This window comes from Protomyctophum bolini, assembly GCF_963924005.1.
Source record: "Protomyctophum bolini genome assembly, chromosome: 21".
Lineage (NCBI taxonomy): Eukaryota > Metazoa > Chordata > Actinopteri > Myctophiformes > Myctophidae > Protomyctophum > Protomyctophum bolini.
In genome coordinates this window covers 4,459,306-4,479,002 of record NC_137882.1, presented here as the reverse complement: position 1 = coordinate 4,479,002, position 19,697 = coordinate 4,459,306, and the positions used below count along the sequence as shown (strand labels likewise).

At 42.3% G+C, this 19,697-nt stretch overlaps 1 protein-coding gene across 1 annotated transcript in view; it reads right to left on the bottom strand.

The window, feature by feature from the left end:
- LOC308336580 (F-box/LRR-repeat protein 7-like) overlaps window positions 1–12,935 on the bottom strand; it is a gene marked incomplete at its 3' end in the record, with an annotated part of 49,316 nt that extends 36,381 nt beyond the window's left edge. The window contains exon 1 of the mRNA XM_080793992.1: window positions 12,505–12,935. Coding sequence (XP_080650118.1) covers window positions 12,505–12,541 — 37 coding nt within the window. The 5' untranslated portion in view covers window positions 12,542–12,935. The remainder of the gene's footprint in view (window positions 1–12,504) is intronic.
- Between the last annotated feature and the right edge of the window lie 6,762 nt (window positions 12,936–19,697).

The following is a 19,697-nucleotide window of genomic DNA, read 5'->3' as shown; positions in this document are numbered from 1 at the left end:
TTCAATTACCCTGCAAGTTGCAACACAGTCTGAGAACTGACCTTTCAATAACCACACCCATTTCTGTTGACCTGAAATATGTATTTTTTCCCCCTTCGTTACTAAAAGGTTTTTGTTATTATCGCCACCAGCTGAAAACAGATGTCTGCGTGTGCGTGCATGTAGGCCTACAGTACGTGCGCGTGCATGCGTGCGTACATGCATGTGTGTGTATGCGTGCGTACGTAAGTACGTACGTGCATTTGTGTGTATGCGTGCGTATGTACATGCATGTGCGTGTGTGTGTGTGTGTGTTCGAGGCTAAACTGCTGGACAATTTGCCTTGTTGTGCATGCAGCCAGTACTACCAGGCCAAGGGAAGCGACACAGTGTACGTGGCCTGCAACACAAATAGACAGAAACACAGAGTGTCACGGTGGCGGATAAGGACTGAACCCAAATGCAGAGGCAGAGAGCACGAAAGTTCAAATTAAAGGATTTATTAGCAGAAAGCAGCTTAGCTTAACAACACAAGCAAACTCAGGGGAGCCAAAAGGCCAAACTTTACAAAAGTACAAAGCAAAAAATCCAAAAAGGCAAAACAAGGCAAAACACAACAACAAGTCCAAAGAAAATGCACAAAACCTTACAGAACAAGGACTTCCAAGGTAAAGGAGAATCACAGGACACATCAGGGACAAAGGTTTATGTTCCCACAGTTTGTGTGTGCATTGAGTCCAGTCTTTATAGGAGGTGGGTTGATTGGGGAAATGTTCTCAGGTGTGAAAGGGGCATGGCACTGCTGGGCTGATGAGGGAGTGTGAGACAGGTGTGAGACAAGGACTGAGAGAAGGACTGGAATGTGGGATTGGCTGACAGGGACAGGGGACAGTCTGTAGATAGGGTGACCAGATCCAAACTGTTCATTTGAGGGACAATTTGGATCTGGTATCGCTTGTGTGGGACAAGTGGGATGGGGAGACCCCGTCTCCCCATCCCATTTGTCTTTATTTTTCAAAGTGTCAGAGTTTGGAAGTGCTTGTTTTCAATATAACACAACATTTTGCTGCCTCCTGCATTATGTGACATTTAGAAACAGGTGGTACGGCAGGACGGTTGAGTGATTTACAACGATTTACAACTTCCAAACACTCCATCCATGCTGCTCAATGTTTTGACACTCAGTCTAGATATGGGGGGTGTGTCCGGATGGGGAAATAATGCATGCATGTGCATACTCTCTATAGCTTGTTGATTTATTTTGACAAAGAAATGTTCTTATTTTTCTTAGAGGTTATGAAGTGCATACATTTAGAAATAATGTGGGGAACCCACTTCTCTATGAAGTACCTGAAACCAAGCAGCAGCAGATCTCCTGGCTTGTGAAAATATTATTTTTAGCACGGTATGGCTGCGTGAAAAGATTATACAATATAAGCCCTCATTCCTTTCTCCTTTCATGACTTTGTATGTTCCTCGATTCTGCAGGATGAAGAGTTTTTTGCCTGCATGAGTCTCAATCTGGCTCGCTTGCATGAGTAAGTGTGTCCCTTCCTTGATATCCGCGAGAAAATAACATTCCCCGGAATCCTCTCTGGCCTTGAACTTTCATAGGGAATACAGTAAGAGGATAATATAATACAGTACGTCTCAGAGTTAAGTAATCACTGTATTTCATCGATGATTGCAGGCTGCATTTGTTGACCAGAAGCATACTTCTCTCAGGTCATCCGGGCCTGCTAGAGTCGAGACTTGTTATTGCCTATAAATTGATGCGCCATCTTTTCCTTCATGCCGATGATACGATAAATGTGTGCAATTTTTTAGTCCACTGTGTGTAACTCAAGAGGAACAGGAGAGACGGTGATCTCAGCTGGATGCGGTCGGTTTTCCAAGCCGAGTTTTAACCCATTCTGAACGGGAACCCGTTTTGGTGTTAAGCATTACGTTATGCTTTAGCTATTTAAAAATAGCAGATCTACAAGCTCGTAGCGCGCCACCGAGTGGCGCGCTACGAGCTTGTAGGTCTGCTATTTTTGAAAAATCGAAAAAAAACGACTGACATTTTTTTAAATCTGATCTCAGGTCAGAATGGGTTCATCAGACCAGTGTGTGTGTGTGTCCAGTGGAAACCTCGTATGAATCTGATCTCAGGTCAGAATGGGTTAATTTGACATTCCAGGCGTCTCTAAAGTGACTTCCAGTGAGTGAATCACAGCGGGGATGCTTCGCTTGTGGATATATTTCAGCGGGGAGAGACATGGCTGTTGACGGGGATAACATTGGCTCTTATAAATATAATGGAGACCGAATCGCAGACCTCTCCGTTTTTATGGGATACGTGCTCTCTGACCACGACGTCGCCCCGGGGAAGCTACAACAAGCTGCCTCGCTAAACGCCGCGACGCTTTATACTAAAAAGCCACGCCGGCCAGGGAGACCGTTATAGGCTCGCCTGTGACTCCTGTGTGACGACGGCAGGCTGCCTGTCGAGGAGTTGTTTATCCCATTCTGACCCGAGATCAGATTCTAGAAATGTCTTCTACACATCCTGACAGTTTTCCATTCTGACCTGAGATCAGATTCTAAAAAATGTCTTCTACATCCTGAGAGTTTTCTGAAAAATCTATGTTTCTGTCAGTCCTTCGATTTAAAAAAAAATAGCAGACCTACAAGCTCATAGCGCGCCACTCGGTGGCGCGCTATGAGCTTGTAGGTCTGCTATTTTTCAATAGCTAAAGCATAGCATAATGCTATAACACCAAAAGGGGTTCCCGCCCAAACTGGGTTATTGTGCTTCATTCCTCTGTCACATCATAAAGGCGGCTTTGTGGCTTCCCTGAGACAAAGTATGTGCCTCGTACCCGAAGCCAGCCAGACTGAGAGGTATTCCCACACATCCACGCCCCCACATGCGCACACACACACACACACACACACACACACACACACACACACACACACACACACACACACACACACACACCAAGTGGCAACCATCTAAAATGACCCAGACAGCTCGCAGGAAAACAAAAATGGTCGATGCAAATACAGCTGAAAGGAAAAGTACCTCTGGCGCTTATTGGTGCTATACTGTATACACGATAGACCTCATCTTATTGGTGCTATACTGTATACACGATAGACCTCATCTTATTGGTGCTATACTGTATACACGATAGACCTCATCTTATTGGTGCTATACTGTATACACGATAGATCTCATCTCATCTTATTGGTGCTATACTGTATACACGATAGATCTCAAAGCCAATGGAGATGCTAAAACATTGCTCGCATCCTAACTGTCATTGAATGTCGTACTGAGTTACTTGACATTTATTTCTAATTGGCAGTGGGCGGCGGTGGCTCAGGGGTATAGAGTGGCCGTATGGCAACCACAAGGTTGCCAGTTCGAACCCTGTGGGCCCCCCCCAGAGTTAGTGTCGAAGTGTCCTTGAGCAAGACACTGAACCTCCTAATTGCTCCCGATGTGCAGGTTGGTGCCTTGCATCATGGTTTCCTCCGGCATCGGTGAATGTAATGCACAATCTATGTAAAGTGCCTTGGATAAAGGAGGTGCTATATAAAATGCATCATTTACCATTAAATTGTATACAGACTGTCAGTAATGAGAAAGATAATGTATTCAAATATCCCTTATTATCCCTATCAATGAGTTGTTTTCGCAGAGCGTTTTACCACTATGCCCAACCCTATAACCGCACATAACAATAACCTCGAAACCACGACCACCTCAGCGAACTTAAGCTCTGCACGAAAGAGTGAGAGCTGTCGTAGAACCCCGAGTTCTTGTTGTTACCCGTCAGCAGATGCCTGAAGAATTAACGAAACGATGACTAAATAAAAGTTGTCCTTCACCAAGTGTAGACTGTCTGCGTGCGGCTCATTTTATTGTAATCTAGACGTCTAATCCCTAATCCCTGCCTAGTGCCTACAGCCCTACACAAACAACTCTAAGCTGATCAAGTGTGCTTAAGGACACCTTGCTTTTCCCATGCAGAAACTTTACTCGCCTGAAAGCTAAAATGACCTAAATCAGTCATCCAGGGCCCACCAGTCATCCTTAACCCATTCTGACCTGAGATCAGATTCATACGAGGTTTCCACTGGACACACACAGGTCTGATTAACCCATTCTGACCTGAGATCAGATTATAAAAATGTCAGTCGTTCTTCGATTTTTCAAAAATAGCAGACCTACAAGCTCGTAGCGCGCCACTCGGTGGCGCGCTATGAGCTTGTAGATCTGCTATTTTTCAATAGCTAAAGCATAACATGATGCTAACAGCAAAATGGGTTCCCGTTCAGAATGGGTTAAGGAGGTTCCAGGTGGTCCCATGCAGCTAAATGATGGAGAGTTGGTAACTAAATGGACCCTTAATTCGATCTTTCAGTCTTGAGTGTAAAATTAAAGTTTCATTTTTCATTTAAGAATTCAATTATCGTTAAACCTCTGCGTTTCTTACTTATGTACAGTACGAGAAGTCTACACAATTAGAGAATGTAGAATAATTGCTATTTTGATCAACGTTTGCCTGTTGTGGACAAAATCTTATCCAACAACACAACACAATATTCTAAGTCTTGCGTCTGAGAGGCTATAAATCCCATCAAATGGTGCAGGTCTGTGTCTCAAAAAGGCTGAATAAATAATGGACCTCGTTATGAAAAGGGTTTGAAAAACACCATTCTAGACGTCTGATATCCCAGTGCCTATACCGTATACGCACCCTTCTCTGAGGTGATCAGTCAGGTGTGCATTAAGACCTCGCTCGCACGAAAGCCCAAAATATGCTCCAAAAGGTTCCAATTGACCGACCCACCATCACATATTTCAAGGATATATAAGATAAGTAACCCATTTACACCGCCACGTACGGCCCCAACTCAACCCGAGCCCATGCACACTCGTGGGGCAGCGGTGGCCGAACGGTTTGCGGAGCGGAGCGGTCTTGATATCGGAAAGGTCGCTATAGTTCGTATCCCCGGACCGGCACGTTAAAGTCACCACCGCTTAAGTGCCCAGCTTGGACAAGGCATTGAACCTCTACCATGAAATGTTCTATGAGCAGGGCCTGGCTGTAAACAAGTTCTTGAGCTTAGTCCAGTTACCCCGCAGGGTAAACATAGTACCTTTCCTTTCCTTTCCCTTCCCAACCCGAGCCCATTGCATGCACTCTCACAAGCACACATGCAACAAACAGCTCGTAGTGTGGGATGTGTTCAAGACAGACATGACATGTTGTGGTGACATCACCGAGCCAACACATCTGCTACAGCTTCCACCACGCTCTTCACAAATGAGTCACAACGTCACGGTTTGAGGAGCACGCCGCTGCAGATGGCGTCCACTCCAAAGACCGATCCTCCTTTCATAAACCTTAGCCTTCGATCCCTATAAAGGCTTTAAGCTTGCGTAAACACTAACATGGCAAAGATATGCAGCATTGCGTTATTCCTCACAAAAGCAAATTACAGAGAGAATTGATGCCAGGATTATAAACGCTCATCAGATTAAAAGAATCTTGTGTTGTTGACGCCGTGTTGTTGAAGTGTCTGCAACTTGTTTGTCGGTGATAATTCTATGGAAAACAACCTTGTGAAAAGGGTTCCTCATGCCGCTTCCTGTCTTGTTGCTTATATAAGTGTTGGAGGAGATTTGCTGCATATTTGTGAAACAATGTGTAATTAATCGTTGAGTAGGAGGACTTGAAAACAGATGTGCTGCTGGTGGACTTTGCAGTTCAATCACAGCCGGGTTGAAACTCTTGTCTTAACCACTGTTGTAGGAACAGAGTTGCCATTTATTTCGTGAGAGAAATAAGAAATTAAGCAACTGGGGTCAAGGAAAACAAGCCCAAAAGAATTGGCTAGCCGCTATAGGCCACATGTCATGAGCACATTATTTATTGTATAAATCTACATAGCTCACAACTGTGAGCTTGTAGATCTGCTATTAAAAAACAACTATGATCAAATAAAATGTGGAGTATTTGGAAGATTTTTGAAACATTCAAACATACAGGGCTCCCTGGCACAAAACATTTTAGAGCCACTGGTTTAAAATAATAATTTCAAAACCTGCAAGCCCTACCAATATGTACAAGCAACTTTACAGACAAGTAGCCTAAACCCAAATTTGCTTATAATAAGCGGACATGGCAACACTGGTCAGGATGCAGTGCGTTAGCTCCACTACTATGCACTAATTGATAATATGATTCAAACTGTGCCGTTACATATTTCGGTATTTGGCATGCAGAGCAGTAATAAATCCTGACAGTCTTCTAAATCCTGACAGTTTTCTGAAATACCTCATGTTTCTGTATCAGTGGTGCTCAATATTTCATGTAAACGACCCCAAACATTATATGTAATCGGCCGCCGACCCCCATCTGAAAATATGTTGCTCCATGATGGACCTCCCCCAGAAGCAAAGATTTGAGTTAAAAAACGTTCACTCTGTAACAATATATTATTCAAAGATTTCAGGCACATTTTCAGGAATTTTCTAAAATAGCATATCTACAAGCTCGTAGTGCGGCACTCGGTGCCACGTTATGAGCTTGTAGATCTGCTATTTTTCAATAGCTAAAGTATAACATAATGATTAAAAACACCAAAACGGATTCCCGCGTTCAGAACACGTGTGACTTGACTGAATACTACCTAGTAACAAATGAAAGGAATGGTCGAGTCATTTTCTCTACCCTACAATTCCAGCCGGCAGATTCGTCACACTCTGTGTCAAACTGCCCGTTGAAACTCTGCTGGAATGCATTGGAAACACTATTTCTGAATGATTGAGACCAGTGTAAAAATAATCCCTTCTGGAAAATAATTAAAGGAAGACATTATAACACATTATTGCCTGCTGTGTTGCTTCTCAATGTGTACTGTACTGTACACTGTCATTTTATAGAGGTATAAGAGCACAAAGTACGTTTCTGAACGTTGCGACTGTCCACCGTCTCCTCCTGTCTGGCAACCAAATATTGCCATACCTCAGAGACAGAAACGGCGCTATGAACTTGTAGATCTGCTATTCTTGAAAAATCGTGAAAATGTGCCTCAAATCTTTTAATATATTATTACAGAGTGAACATGTTAACTCAAATCTTTGCTTCTGGAGGTCCCTGGAACAACATATTTTCAGATGGGGGTGCGAGCGGAGGCATATTATGATATTACATATACGTTTTGGGGTTCTTGACATGAAATATTGAGCACCACTGATACAGAAACGTGTTGTGAGCTTGTAGATCGGCTATTTTCAGCATGTAAGACCAGCCATTTTCAGTGTAAGACCAGCCATTACGACGCCTCAAGGCCGGCCAAAATACTATTTTTGTCAAATCAACTGTACTAAAATCGTATATGTAGTAATCAACTGTACTAAAATCGTATGTAGGTTTAGTCTACTAAAACTATACTAAACCTAAAACCTTTCAGATGACTAAAACATGACTAAAACTATAAGTGAGATTCAATTCAGAAGTCTATGACTAAAACTAAATCAAGATTTGCTGTCAAAAACCAACAGTGATGACAGTTGTATTCTCCCAAAACAGTCTGTTTGTTTTCCTCTGTTTCTCTGGGGCAGAATGTGTGAATTCCTCCCCTCTGACATCATACTCAACTGTGTGTGATGAACGGACCATGACTTTTCCGGTGTTCTCCAACGCTCGTATTATCACATTCCTCAAGCCCACAGACTTATTGGTATATTTAAATGGATGTTTAAAAGCCCACAATGTTTAATATAAAAAGGGCACGCTAACCGTTGAGGTGCAAATGACTGACAATTTCATGATTCCACAAAGGAGGCCACTCAGTTTGAAAAAAAAAAATAATAATCCCAGTGATCTAAGAGTAGGACAGTCCAATTAGTCCATGTCTGTGAGAAATCCATAGCAAGAAATTGGAGAACTGATGCTGGATTCATGTCGGGTTGATAGGCAGGAAGTCATCTAGAGAACAACATTACTACCATGAGTGATAAACCCATTTAACCCATTTAGACCTGAAGACGATTCTACAGAATGTCTTCTAAAATCTAAATCATGACGGTTTTCTGAAAAACCCTGTGTTTCTATGTCAGTGGTACTCAACCTTTTTCATGTCAAGGACCCCCAGAATTATCTCTATTTTGCCGCAGACCCAAAAGAGAAAATGTATGTCTACAGAGGAACCAAACCAGTGAAAATAGCAGATCTACAAGTTCACAACGCGTAGCTTCGTGCCACGTTGTGAGTTACATGACAAAATTACTGACAAAATATGATTCAAAATAAAGGGACCCATAAAATGTGTTCGTGACCCGCAAATGGGTCCTGACCCAGTGTTTGGGAAGTTTGGGGAAAAGGTAGTCGTCGACTACCTTTTTCCACTGACAAAAACTAAATGGAAACTAAATAAAAACGAAGCTATGGTGACTAAAACTAAGACTAAATATACTGACAATTTCGTCAGCAAATACAAGTAGCCTTGCCGAGCCATGAGGCCCATAGGGCAGGAGTCTATCTCCTGTTTTAGTAGCGTGAGGCAGCTTGATGTACAAGTACACCCCCTGGACATGACGCCAGTATGTCGCAGGGACTTTGCCAATCCAACCCTTGATGCCGAGTGTCAAGCAGGGAGGCATTGGGTCCCATTTTTCCAGTCTTTGGTATGACCCGGCCGGGGATTGAACCCCGACCTCCCAGACTCAGGGCGGACACTCTAACCACAAGGCCACTGAGCTGGTCAGCAAATACAAACCAGACTAAAATGTTGGTCAAGTCATTTTACACTTGGTTGCATGCTGAAAATAGCAATTGGCTATTTTCAGCAAGTGTAAAAAAACAGTCATTACGACAGCATCAAGGCCCGCCAAAATACCTTTCAGTTGACTAAATCAACTGTAGATTTAGTCGACTAAAATCTTATGATATTTAGTCCACTAAAACTAGACTAACACTAAAACATTCCAGGTTCAAAAAGACTATGACTAACAACTAAAATCTAAATTTGCTGCCAAAAACAGCAGTGCTGTGGAGGCCATTAGGATGTCATCTGCTATCTCTCTATTGCAGATGTTTCTCAAACATGTTTGGCTCGGCTCTCCCCTGTAAATAACCTCTTCGTCCATACATACAGCACCGCTGACTTACATTGTTACTTTATTGCACCTTTTGTCATATTAACGGTAGGTAAATAATTATGTAAACCCTTTCCCCCCAAAGATACAGTATTATGTCGAGAGGAGAACTGGAGAGGAGATCTGTTTCCCATGAGGAGGACAGACTGAAAATAACTTTTATCCTCTTGGCGTTTAACCACTTAAACCCCAGTATCGCTATTCTGGGGGGAACAAATCTACAGTACCATACCATGCTCACAACGCATCACATTGTGAGCTTGTAGATCTGCTATTTTTGGCGAACAGACTTGGTGTACTACAAAGCGAAATGAATTAACTACGTTTTTGGAGCACACTGACTTATTTGTGTATTCCAAAAGGTCGAGTTAGCCTTCGTGATTTTGGGGGATATTAAACATCTCAAGACCAGATATACAATTAGTGTAATTAACTTATATGACCATGTTTATATGACCTTTTAAACCCAATATTGGACTTTTTTTCCCGTAGTTACTTCACTTTGGCTTTGTAGAACGCACCAAGAACAGTTTAACTCGTTCCATTTTACTACAGTAAGTGCAGTGGATTACCACTTAGATTCTACGTGGTAATAAACTGAAGTGACATGATGAAATGCAAGTATTCTGAGGCAACCTATAGCATTGCTTCTCAAAGTGGGGTCCGGGGACCCCCAGGGGTCCTTGAGGGAGTTTCAGGGGGTCCCCAGCTAAATTAACCAAATGGACCCTTATGGGTCTGTAACTCGGAGAGTGTACAAATGGAGCCAAATGAACCCTAACCGTTCCATTTGTACACTCTTTTAATCAGAGTAACATTTACAGGGATTTTACTATATAAATTGGGGGTCCCAGAGATAGAAATGCCATTAAATGGGGGTCCGAGGCCTAATGCATGTCACACTGGGGGTCCTTGAAATTAAAATGGCTGAGAATCACTGCTAGAGATGTGTGGAAATCTTATGCGGGTCCCTAATCTCCCTATAGGCCCTGCCGTACAAATGGGGGTCCTTGACATGACGTTTGGGAACCACAGCCCTATAGGGTGCCACGACAGACACCCACTTTGAGAAGATCTCTTAGCTGCTCACCTCACACTGACTGCAGCTATCCAACTCAGCTAGCCTACCTCATTTATCAATGGTGGAGAGAGAACAAATCCCTGGCTTTTCATTACATTTAGATTGCTTGTATAAACGAGAGTTATAAATGCCAATTAAATATACAGTCCAGACTGTAAATCATCCTGGATATTCTAGAATGACTATAATGCATAACACTGTATAATAATTGATATTTTAAGCACTCATAGATATAAGTGGACTTTTCTAGAACCTAGTATTCCTAGTATTAGAAGCTTGACACCACATATATCAGGGGTTCCCAAAGTGGGGTCTGGGGACACCCAAGGGTACTTGAGGGAGTTCCAGGGGGCTAAATGATAATTTGGAACAAAATGGACCCTTATGGGTCTGTAACTCATGTGTACAAATGGAACCAAATGGACCCGTTCCATTTGTACACTCTCAGAGTTAAATTAGCATTGATTTTACAATATAAATTGGGGGTCCCAGTGATAGAAATGCCATTAAATGGGGGACCGTAGACTAATGCATGTGAAACTGGGGGATCCTTGAAATTAAACAGGTTGAAAATCTAGACATAAAAATCTTCTCTTATGGGGGTCCCTGGCATGTCTTTTCAAATGGGGGTCCGCGGGCTAATTAGTGTCAATTTGGTGGTCCTTGACATGAAAGTGTGGGAACCACTGCCCTATAGCAGGGGTCTTCAACAGGGGGTCCTTGACTGCTTTTTGGGCGTCCTCACTTTACTGCACAAATCACTGATCTACAAGCCTAGTGAGCCATTTTCAGCAAAGAGGTTTGGTGTAGAGAGGAAAGAGAGATCAGTCCAAATGAGCCAAAGGTCAAGTTCACGAAGTAGCCTATTGAGGGATTAAGTGGTTTACAGTGTCATGCCAACATACTAATAGTAAAGACAAGTTAAAAAAAACATGATAGTGCTGTCAAACAAGTCAATGAAGCTCTATGAAGTAAGCTTCATTTGCAGCGTTAATATAAGCGGTAAATGGTGCATTTATATAGCGCCTGCCCTTTATCCAAGGCGCTTCACATAGATTGTGCATTACATTCACCCATTCACACACACATTCACACACCGATGGCAGCTGAAACCAACCATGCAAGGCACCAACCAGCACATCAGGAGCAATTAGGGGTTCAGTGTCTTGCTCAAGGACACTTCGACAGTGACTCTCGGGGAGCCCACAGGGTTCGAACTGGCAACCTGGCAGTTACCATCCAGCCACTCTACCCCTGAGCCACCGCCACACCTTTAGTGGGGGTCCCTGCTTCATCTCTCTCTCACCTAAGGGGTCCTTAAGTTGTGTCCAGGCTGGGAAGATTGTTCTTAGATACAGAGAGCCATATACAGCTCAGATACTAAGTCTATACAGAGCAACCAGTGAATGGCACATACAAGCTTAGCATGGCATTGACCCACACATGCAATTAGTTTCAATTCAAAGTGTCTGTTGCTTTCTGAAGTACCTAAGCTACATGAAAAAAGCCCTGTTTGCATTGAAGATCAACAAAGCACAAAATGGCATCCAAATGTTCCAAAAGTGGAGAAAGGATTGTGAACAAGCCTCTGGCCTTTAGCTCACATCAAGATAAGAATAGCGTTGGGCCGCCATGTCAAAAACAATGCTGTTGTCATTTAATCTAAAGTCAGCTAGTAGACATGCATGGTTAAGTCATCTCAAAGATATGCTCTGGTGTTTAGGGCTATTTATACAGAAATATGTGGCCCATAGTTATTTTGGTGTATACTGTGGTTGGCGAAGAAATATATATATGATTACTGTAGAAATGAATAAACTACACAGATAATATTAAAGTAAGAAATGTACGTATTGAACACAGCAACTTCAATACTGCATCACTGACCGTATCTAGCCAACTGGCTACAGACCTAACAATAACGAGCCATGGACCAGAGCTAACAATAACTTAGGTTTAAATGTAAACCAGAATGAAAATTCTGACGTGGTATTGACTTGAATGTAGCTACATATGGCAACTCCAAATATGAACACTAATAGTCCAGTTTTTGGACGATAGGCTGTAGACAGTGAGGTATCAGCGAATGCAGGACAATTAGGTGTTGCATTATAAATCGTGACTATATCATCAGTCGATATATTATTCTCGGAAAAAAATACATTCTTTGAAGATGGATCGGTTTTCCTTTTTCCCCCGTTGTTTTTTCTTTTTTTTTTCTTTTAAGGAAAACGAAAAACAGATGTTTTTCCGTGAAACAAAAAATGACAAGTTAACTTACCCTCGCTTCCATACTGTTTTCCATTGTTCGCACCCATTTTAAAGAATACATAATCTATTGTATGCTACATAATTCGGGTTGTCAAAAAGGAGTCGGATTTCAGACCATAAAGCGACAGTCCTTTTAGCACCGCGGGGAGATAAAGACCCGCAGTTCATGCGGTATTGTTGCGCGACCGTTGACTCCAAATAGTTAATCCAGATGTTGAGCTGAAGTCGAGAGAAATTCTCCACATCACGAAAATCCAGACTTCGGCTTCCTCCAGAAGAACTGCAGGCTTGCTGCCCAGCATCCTCTAGACTAGACCATGGACTAGACTGGGCAGCAGCATTCTTCACAAAAATCCGGATTCGAGGGGTTTCGTGAAAACTTTCTTTAAAAACGCCCTTAAATGGCAAGCAGCTGTTGATCAGGTTGAGTGCGTGCAATCACAGCTCGACCAGGGGGACGAGAGAGAGAGAGAGAGAGAGAGAGAGAGAGAGCGGACGTCCAGTCAGTCAGTGCGTCTGGATTTAAAGAGACCGCAGACCAAGAGACAGACAGGATTTCTGGTTATTTAAGTGCACAGGCCTACTACCAAAATCTATCTCAAAAGCACTCTAAACACCCACAAAAATGGCAATAATGAAGAACCCCCCCCGACGCAAGAAAACTCCAATATCTGTTATGTCTAGATCAGCGGTTCTCCCAACTTTTTTCATGTCAAGGACCACCCCATATTTGGCCAGAAAACCCTATCTGAAAATGTTGTGTCAGGATCAGGAACCCCAGAAATTAAAGTTAAAAATGTGTGGGAAAGAAATTATTCACGTTTTAAAAAGTATCAATATTGCAATGTAGAAATAGTAAAAGTCAAAATAAAAGTACAAATGTGTTGGCATAAAAATGTAATTAATGTACTTAAAGTACTCAATACAGAATGTCCCATTTGAGTTTTCAAATGAGTACAAATCTTTTGAAAATATCAGATCTACAAGCTCATGAGCCTGTAGATCGGCTATTTTCAAATGGCTTTAGTAGTGGTGTACAATGTATTGTAACAATCAAAATCTACAAAGTTTTCAAATGAATGTAGTGGAGTAAAAGTACAATATTTGTATGGAAGATTGGAAATACTCAAGTACAAATACCTCAAAATTGTGCTTAAGTAAATGTACCTACTTACTGTAGTTACTGTAGGAGTGGGTCACACAGGGATGGGGACCGGGTCACACAGAGATGGGGACGGTATCACGGCTTTTCAGATCATGGAAATATTTCTTACAAACTAATCTGTCCTTCTGTTTTGTGATCAAAGTGCAAACGGATCACAATAATACTTTCGAATAACATTAAGAGTCAACTGCCAATAAATCAACTGCCTTTTTTATACTCTATAATAATAGAGTCTATTACATCACGCATAAAAAGAAAAGTCTAAAATCAAGGAATTATATTTGGGGGGAGGGGGGTTGGTGATCTGTCAAAGCTGTAATTCCAGAAAAATGTCTCATTTAAACTTTAATGTAATTTTTGCAACCTCCTGCACATACATTAATCTTTAACAATGTTTGATTGGCTCGCCTGGTACCAATCAAGCAGGCTGCTGGCAGTCTGCACCCACAGGGTCAAATGCCAAGCCTCAAAAGGCCTCAAAGGGCCTTTAGTTTACAAGGAACCATTTCTGCCTCACTGGAATGTTATTATGTACCAAAGAGTATGTTCTGCATCCCCCAATTTATAGTATGGATGGATGAGAGTGTGAGAACGAAGTGCATCAACCCATTTAGGGCAGTGGTTCCCAAACCTTTTCATGTCAAGGACCCCCAAATTGACACTAATTAGCCCACGGACCCCCATTTGAAAATATATGCCAGGGACCCCCATGAGAGAAGAATTTTACGGCTCTAGCTGTGATCATCAACCCGCTTAATTTCAAGGACCCCCAGTTTGACATGCATTAGTCTACAGACCCCCCATTTAATGGTATTTCTATCTCTGGGACCTCAATTTATATTGTAAAATCAATGTTAATTTAACTCTGAGAGCGTACAACTGGAACCAAATGGACCCGTTACCTCATGCGGTTTACATTTATGACAAAGTTTTCAATCAAAACCTATAATATCCTCCATATTGTAAATGTTTGTTCTTCCTTAAATGAATGCCCATATGGCTACAATACATGATCATACTATATGCAGAAAAGCATAAAAAGTAAATATTTTATAGTATATATGCAGTATATATGCAACGACGCGGTTTGATCTCGATCTTATACTTTTTGCCATTTTAAATGCTGTAAGTAACTGTTTGACATGAGGTCCCCACCCGCTAAAATGACAGATGCTTTCCCAATTTTAATGGACCAACAACAAATACAAGAAAAGTAGTTTTGCTAAACAGATTCCGGATTAAAGTTCTCCTTAACCGTTAGGTCTATCAAAGGTCAGAATGTACAGTATATATTAGTGTTACAGCTCAAATGCCAAGATGTGTCTCTTACTCAGCAATCCTTAAAGGCCAGCAAAGACCACATAACTGAATCTAAATGCAGACAATGAGCCTTATAATCTTGTGCCAAAAAAAGGCTGACGTTTTGGGCCAGTGACAAACTGCAAAAGAAAAGATTGCATGTCAAAAGGCCAATTGTGCAGATCCGGTGGATGAACAGAAATATCCTATACATAATCATCAATATATTTATTTATTCAACTCCAAATAAGATTAGCAACAATTTAAAAGGCTTATAAAATAATGCACTTTGAACTAAAGGCTCTTCTGACAACATGTGCTGTGGTTTCCTATCCTGTATGTATGGTAAACTCTAAACTGCATATACTAGCTTTGTCCAAAGTGCCGTGAACAGAAATATCTATGGGAGAAACTGACCAGGAGCAGGAAATTGATAATGCCAACTTCTGGAAAAGGGAACTACAGAACTCTATTGGGAGTCAAGTGTCTTGCTCAAGGACACGTCACAACTAGAGCCGATTTATTCTTGCGTGCATGCCGGAGGCGGTGACGACGCGCTCGGGAACGGCAGATCTACAAGCTCACAGCAGCACGTCATATTTGTGGCGCGATCGTTGTGAGCTTGTGTGCATAATCTGCTCTTTACGGCATTCAACGCCAGCATGCAACCAAGTATAAATCAGGCTTCCTATCCGTGCGATACCCCAATCGATCGGCCTACCTCTACCTCCAGAGCAACTGCGGCCCCCACTGTGACTGTGGCCCCCACTGCGGCCCCAACTGTGGCCCTAACTGTGGCCCCAACTGCGGCCCCCACTGTGACTGCGGCCCTAACTGTGGCCCTAACTGCGGCCCCAGCTGTGGCCCCAACTGCGGCCCCCAGTGTGAATACACTCCCACAGGAAGGGGAACACAGGTGTAAGGGTTGACAGGAGGACTTGTATTGATGATCGGCGGTACAACAACAACAACAGGCTGAGACGACGTGGTCACAGACATGAGATAGCAGGGCGAGCCGGAAGGCGGAGCTGCCGGGCCGGCGTCTGTCGCTCGCTGCGCTTCGCCGTCGATGTCGTCCAACTCGTCGTCCAACTCTGCGATAACGACAGATGTGTTGATGATGTTGTGGCACACGGGAGGCGAGGAGGAGGAGGTGGCTGGGTGCTCGCTGACATTATGGTATACGGGAGGCGAGGAGGAGGTGGTGGCTGCAGGGTGCTGTTCGGCAACAACCCCGCTGACGTTATGGTATAATACGGGCGAGGGCGCTGCTGCACGGCGCTCGTCCTCCACTTCTGGGTCGGCCGGAGGACACACGGCGGGAGGAGGAGGAGGAGGCGGTCGTCGAGTGGCGATCTCCTCCAGCTTACCACACAACGCTGTCATGGTCAGTGGGATGGACATGCAGCTGCAAAGACATCAACATGTGAATGGAATTACTGTGGCTGCTTTGGAGAGGTTATCCTTTAAGATGAATATCAGTTGGATGAATATGATTCGAAGTGGAACGTGTTCCTCAGTCATGTTGCAGGTCCTTTGGTGTGATCCATGGTCAGGCAATGCCCTCTTGATTGTTTATTGTATTACTACTCACATTATGATACGGTTGGTCATGCGTGTTTGGTCATGTAAATACTGTAAACTAATTTAAACTTTTAATTTGATTTATTTTTATTTTTATTTGTTTATCTTGTCTATCCTTGTTTTAAATTATGTTTCTGTGTTCATACACATGCCCATGCATACGCATTCTGTTGTTGCTTGCGTTTGTATTTTCTGTTTTCTGCGTTTGTAAAAAATCTAAAATAAAGTACTGATCATAAAAATAAAAATAAATGTGAATGGAATTAAGAAACGGAAGAAACACGCCTGAAACAGACATCACCTGTAATCATCATAACATAATAATAATAACCCATTCAAATGGAAAAACATAGATTTTTGCGTTGGCTGTTCGAAAATAGCAGTTCTGCAAGAGCTTGTAGTACGTCTGTGCCATCTTTTAACATTGGAAAATCTTCAACGGGTTTGGACATTTTTACATTATCCCTTTTTTTTGGTACAAATCCTCTTCTGGGGGTCCCAGGAACAACAACATTTTCAGATGGGGGTCCGTATAGCAAAATACACATCAATCTGGGGGTCCTTGACATGAACACGTTTGAGAAGCACTGCTCACTACCGTCGCATAAACAACTACGAAACCGTTTAACCCTACAACACTAAACCCAACGTTTGTCACTCCATCACTAAACCCGTGAGCATATTCTACCCAAATATAAATCCATACATTTATAGGTGACAACTTTCCAAAAACGTCCAAATTGTTCACTTTCAAACTGTCATACATCTCAGACTGAAGTGGTAAATGACGGAGAAGAGACAGGAGAATAAACACGTTTCAAGCCCATACTGTAACTGTACATACTGTACAATGTACATACCGACTCATAACTCTGGAGATGTAGTCGTTCACAGAGGGGTCCTGCAGGCCTGCTGCAAACACACTGCAGGTCAGACGATGACCGTCCTCAACGTTCACCAACACTGCAGAGAGATATACTAGTAGTAAAGTCCAAGAATCTGGTCCGTAAATTAACTTCAATAAATTTACTCTCTTTTCTGACCGATTCTTCTATAATATTTGACAATTTGGTATTAAATTGTCACTTTAGAAATGTGCAGATATAGCCTGTATACACTTATACAGGGTGATCATCACTCACACACTACGAGGGAGTCCAGGTCAGGTTGGTAGAAGGTCACGGAGAAACTCCTGTCAGACTCTGGAAGGACTTCAAAGAGCAGGTCACACGTCACCACATCTAAGGACATGTTGGAGCACATCATAGGATGAATACCAGCGTTCGGAAAAGTACTCAAATGTATTACTTAAGTAATAAAAGTATCAATACCGCAATGTACAAATACTCTGTTACAAGTAAAGATCCGGAATCCGGAATAAAAGTATTTGTATATATATATATATATATATATATATATATATATATATTATATATATATAAAAGTACCCAAAGTAACTATATTGTGCAGAATGTCCCATTTCACAAGTTTTCAAAGAGTTTTTATTAAACATCTTTTGAAAATAGATTCAAGCTCATGAACCAAACCTTATTCCTAAGCGTAACCTCAGAAGAATTATGCCCCAACCTTATATCTAACCTCAGAAAAACTATGCCTAAACCTAACCTTATTCCTAAACTTAAACCTCAGTAAAACTATATGCCTAAACCTAAACATATTCCTAAACATAACCTATTCAAACTATGCCAAAACCTAACCTTATGCCTAAACTTAAACCTCAGTAAAACTGTGCCAAAATCTAACTTTATTCCTAGCCTTAACCTCAGTAAAACTACCGGTATGCCCTAAACCTAACCTTATTCCTAAACATAACCTCAGTAAAAACAGTGTCAACACCAAACCTTATTCCTAAACATAACCTCAGTAAAAAAACAGTATAAAGACCAAATCTTATTCATAAACATACTGTAACCTCAGTAAAAACAGTGTCAAAACCAAACCTTATTCCTAAACTTTTAACCTCGTTAAATCAATACATGAACTGCTGGATGCGAGGGTTCGGTGAGCGTGTTTAAAGTGAGCGTGTTTTGGGGTGAGCCGATCAGAACACAGCCATAATCAGAACATAATGACATCTCACCAGAACACGCCCACGGTGACGTCATGCAGCTGGCCAGGAGGGTGTTGATGGCACACTGGTGCCGTAGGGCCTCCAGCAGGGCAGGGACGTGGCCGGGGTGGGTGAAGGGAACGCTGTCCACCACCGTGCCTCTGAGGTCAACAGACCCCCAGGCACCGCCCGGGAGGACATAGCTGTGTGCGGCTTCACCGGGGAGATGCTGGATAATATACACAAAAAGATAATGCACTTTTTTTCCCCACCACCTTTTTCATCAGACAGTATGCACAATTAACCCTTTTGGTGTTATAAGCATTATGTTATACTTTAGCTATTGAAAAATGGCAGATCTACAAGCTCATAGCGCGGCACCGAGTGCCGCACTACGAGCTTGTAGATCTGTACATTTTCTTTTAATCGTGAAAATGTGGCGCAAATCTTTGAATATATATTATTTCAGAGCAAATGTTTTTTAACTCAAATCTTTGCTTCTGGGGGGGGGGGGGGGGGGGCCTGGAACAACATATTGTCAGATGGGTGTCAGCGGCCAATTACATTATATTTTTGGAGGGTCCTTGACATGAAAATGTTTGAGAACCACTGACATAAAAACATAAGGTTTTTTTCAGAGAACTGTCAGGATTTAGAAGACATTTTGTAGAATCGTCCTCAGGTCTAAATGGGTTTAAACATCCGTGTGTGGCTCAACAATACATCCGAATCCTCTCTATTATTCTCGAAGCATGGCGTACCACTTTAAAGATCGCATCCTGTGAGCTGTCCAGTGTTTCTGCACGAGTCTTGGTGCAGGATGAATCTCTGGTCAGAATCTTGGGAAATGGCGCCCACTGCAGGTGAACCTCTGGTATGTCAACCTCTATGTGGAATACCAGCACAGCAAAGAGATTAGTGTGCAATATCATGAAGAAAACTGGCAGTCATGTTGTCCCCCAAAAAGAAAAGGAAAGAAAAAAGGCAGTCAAAGATGCTCGCCAGACTAGGGTAACCCATTTTGGACTGAGGTCGATTAAAAAAAAAAAGGCTTCTAAAACATTTTTCTGAAAAACCTATGTTT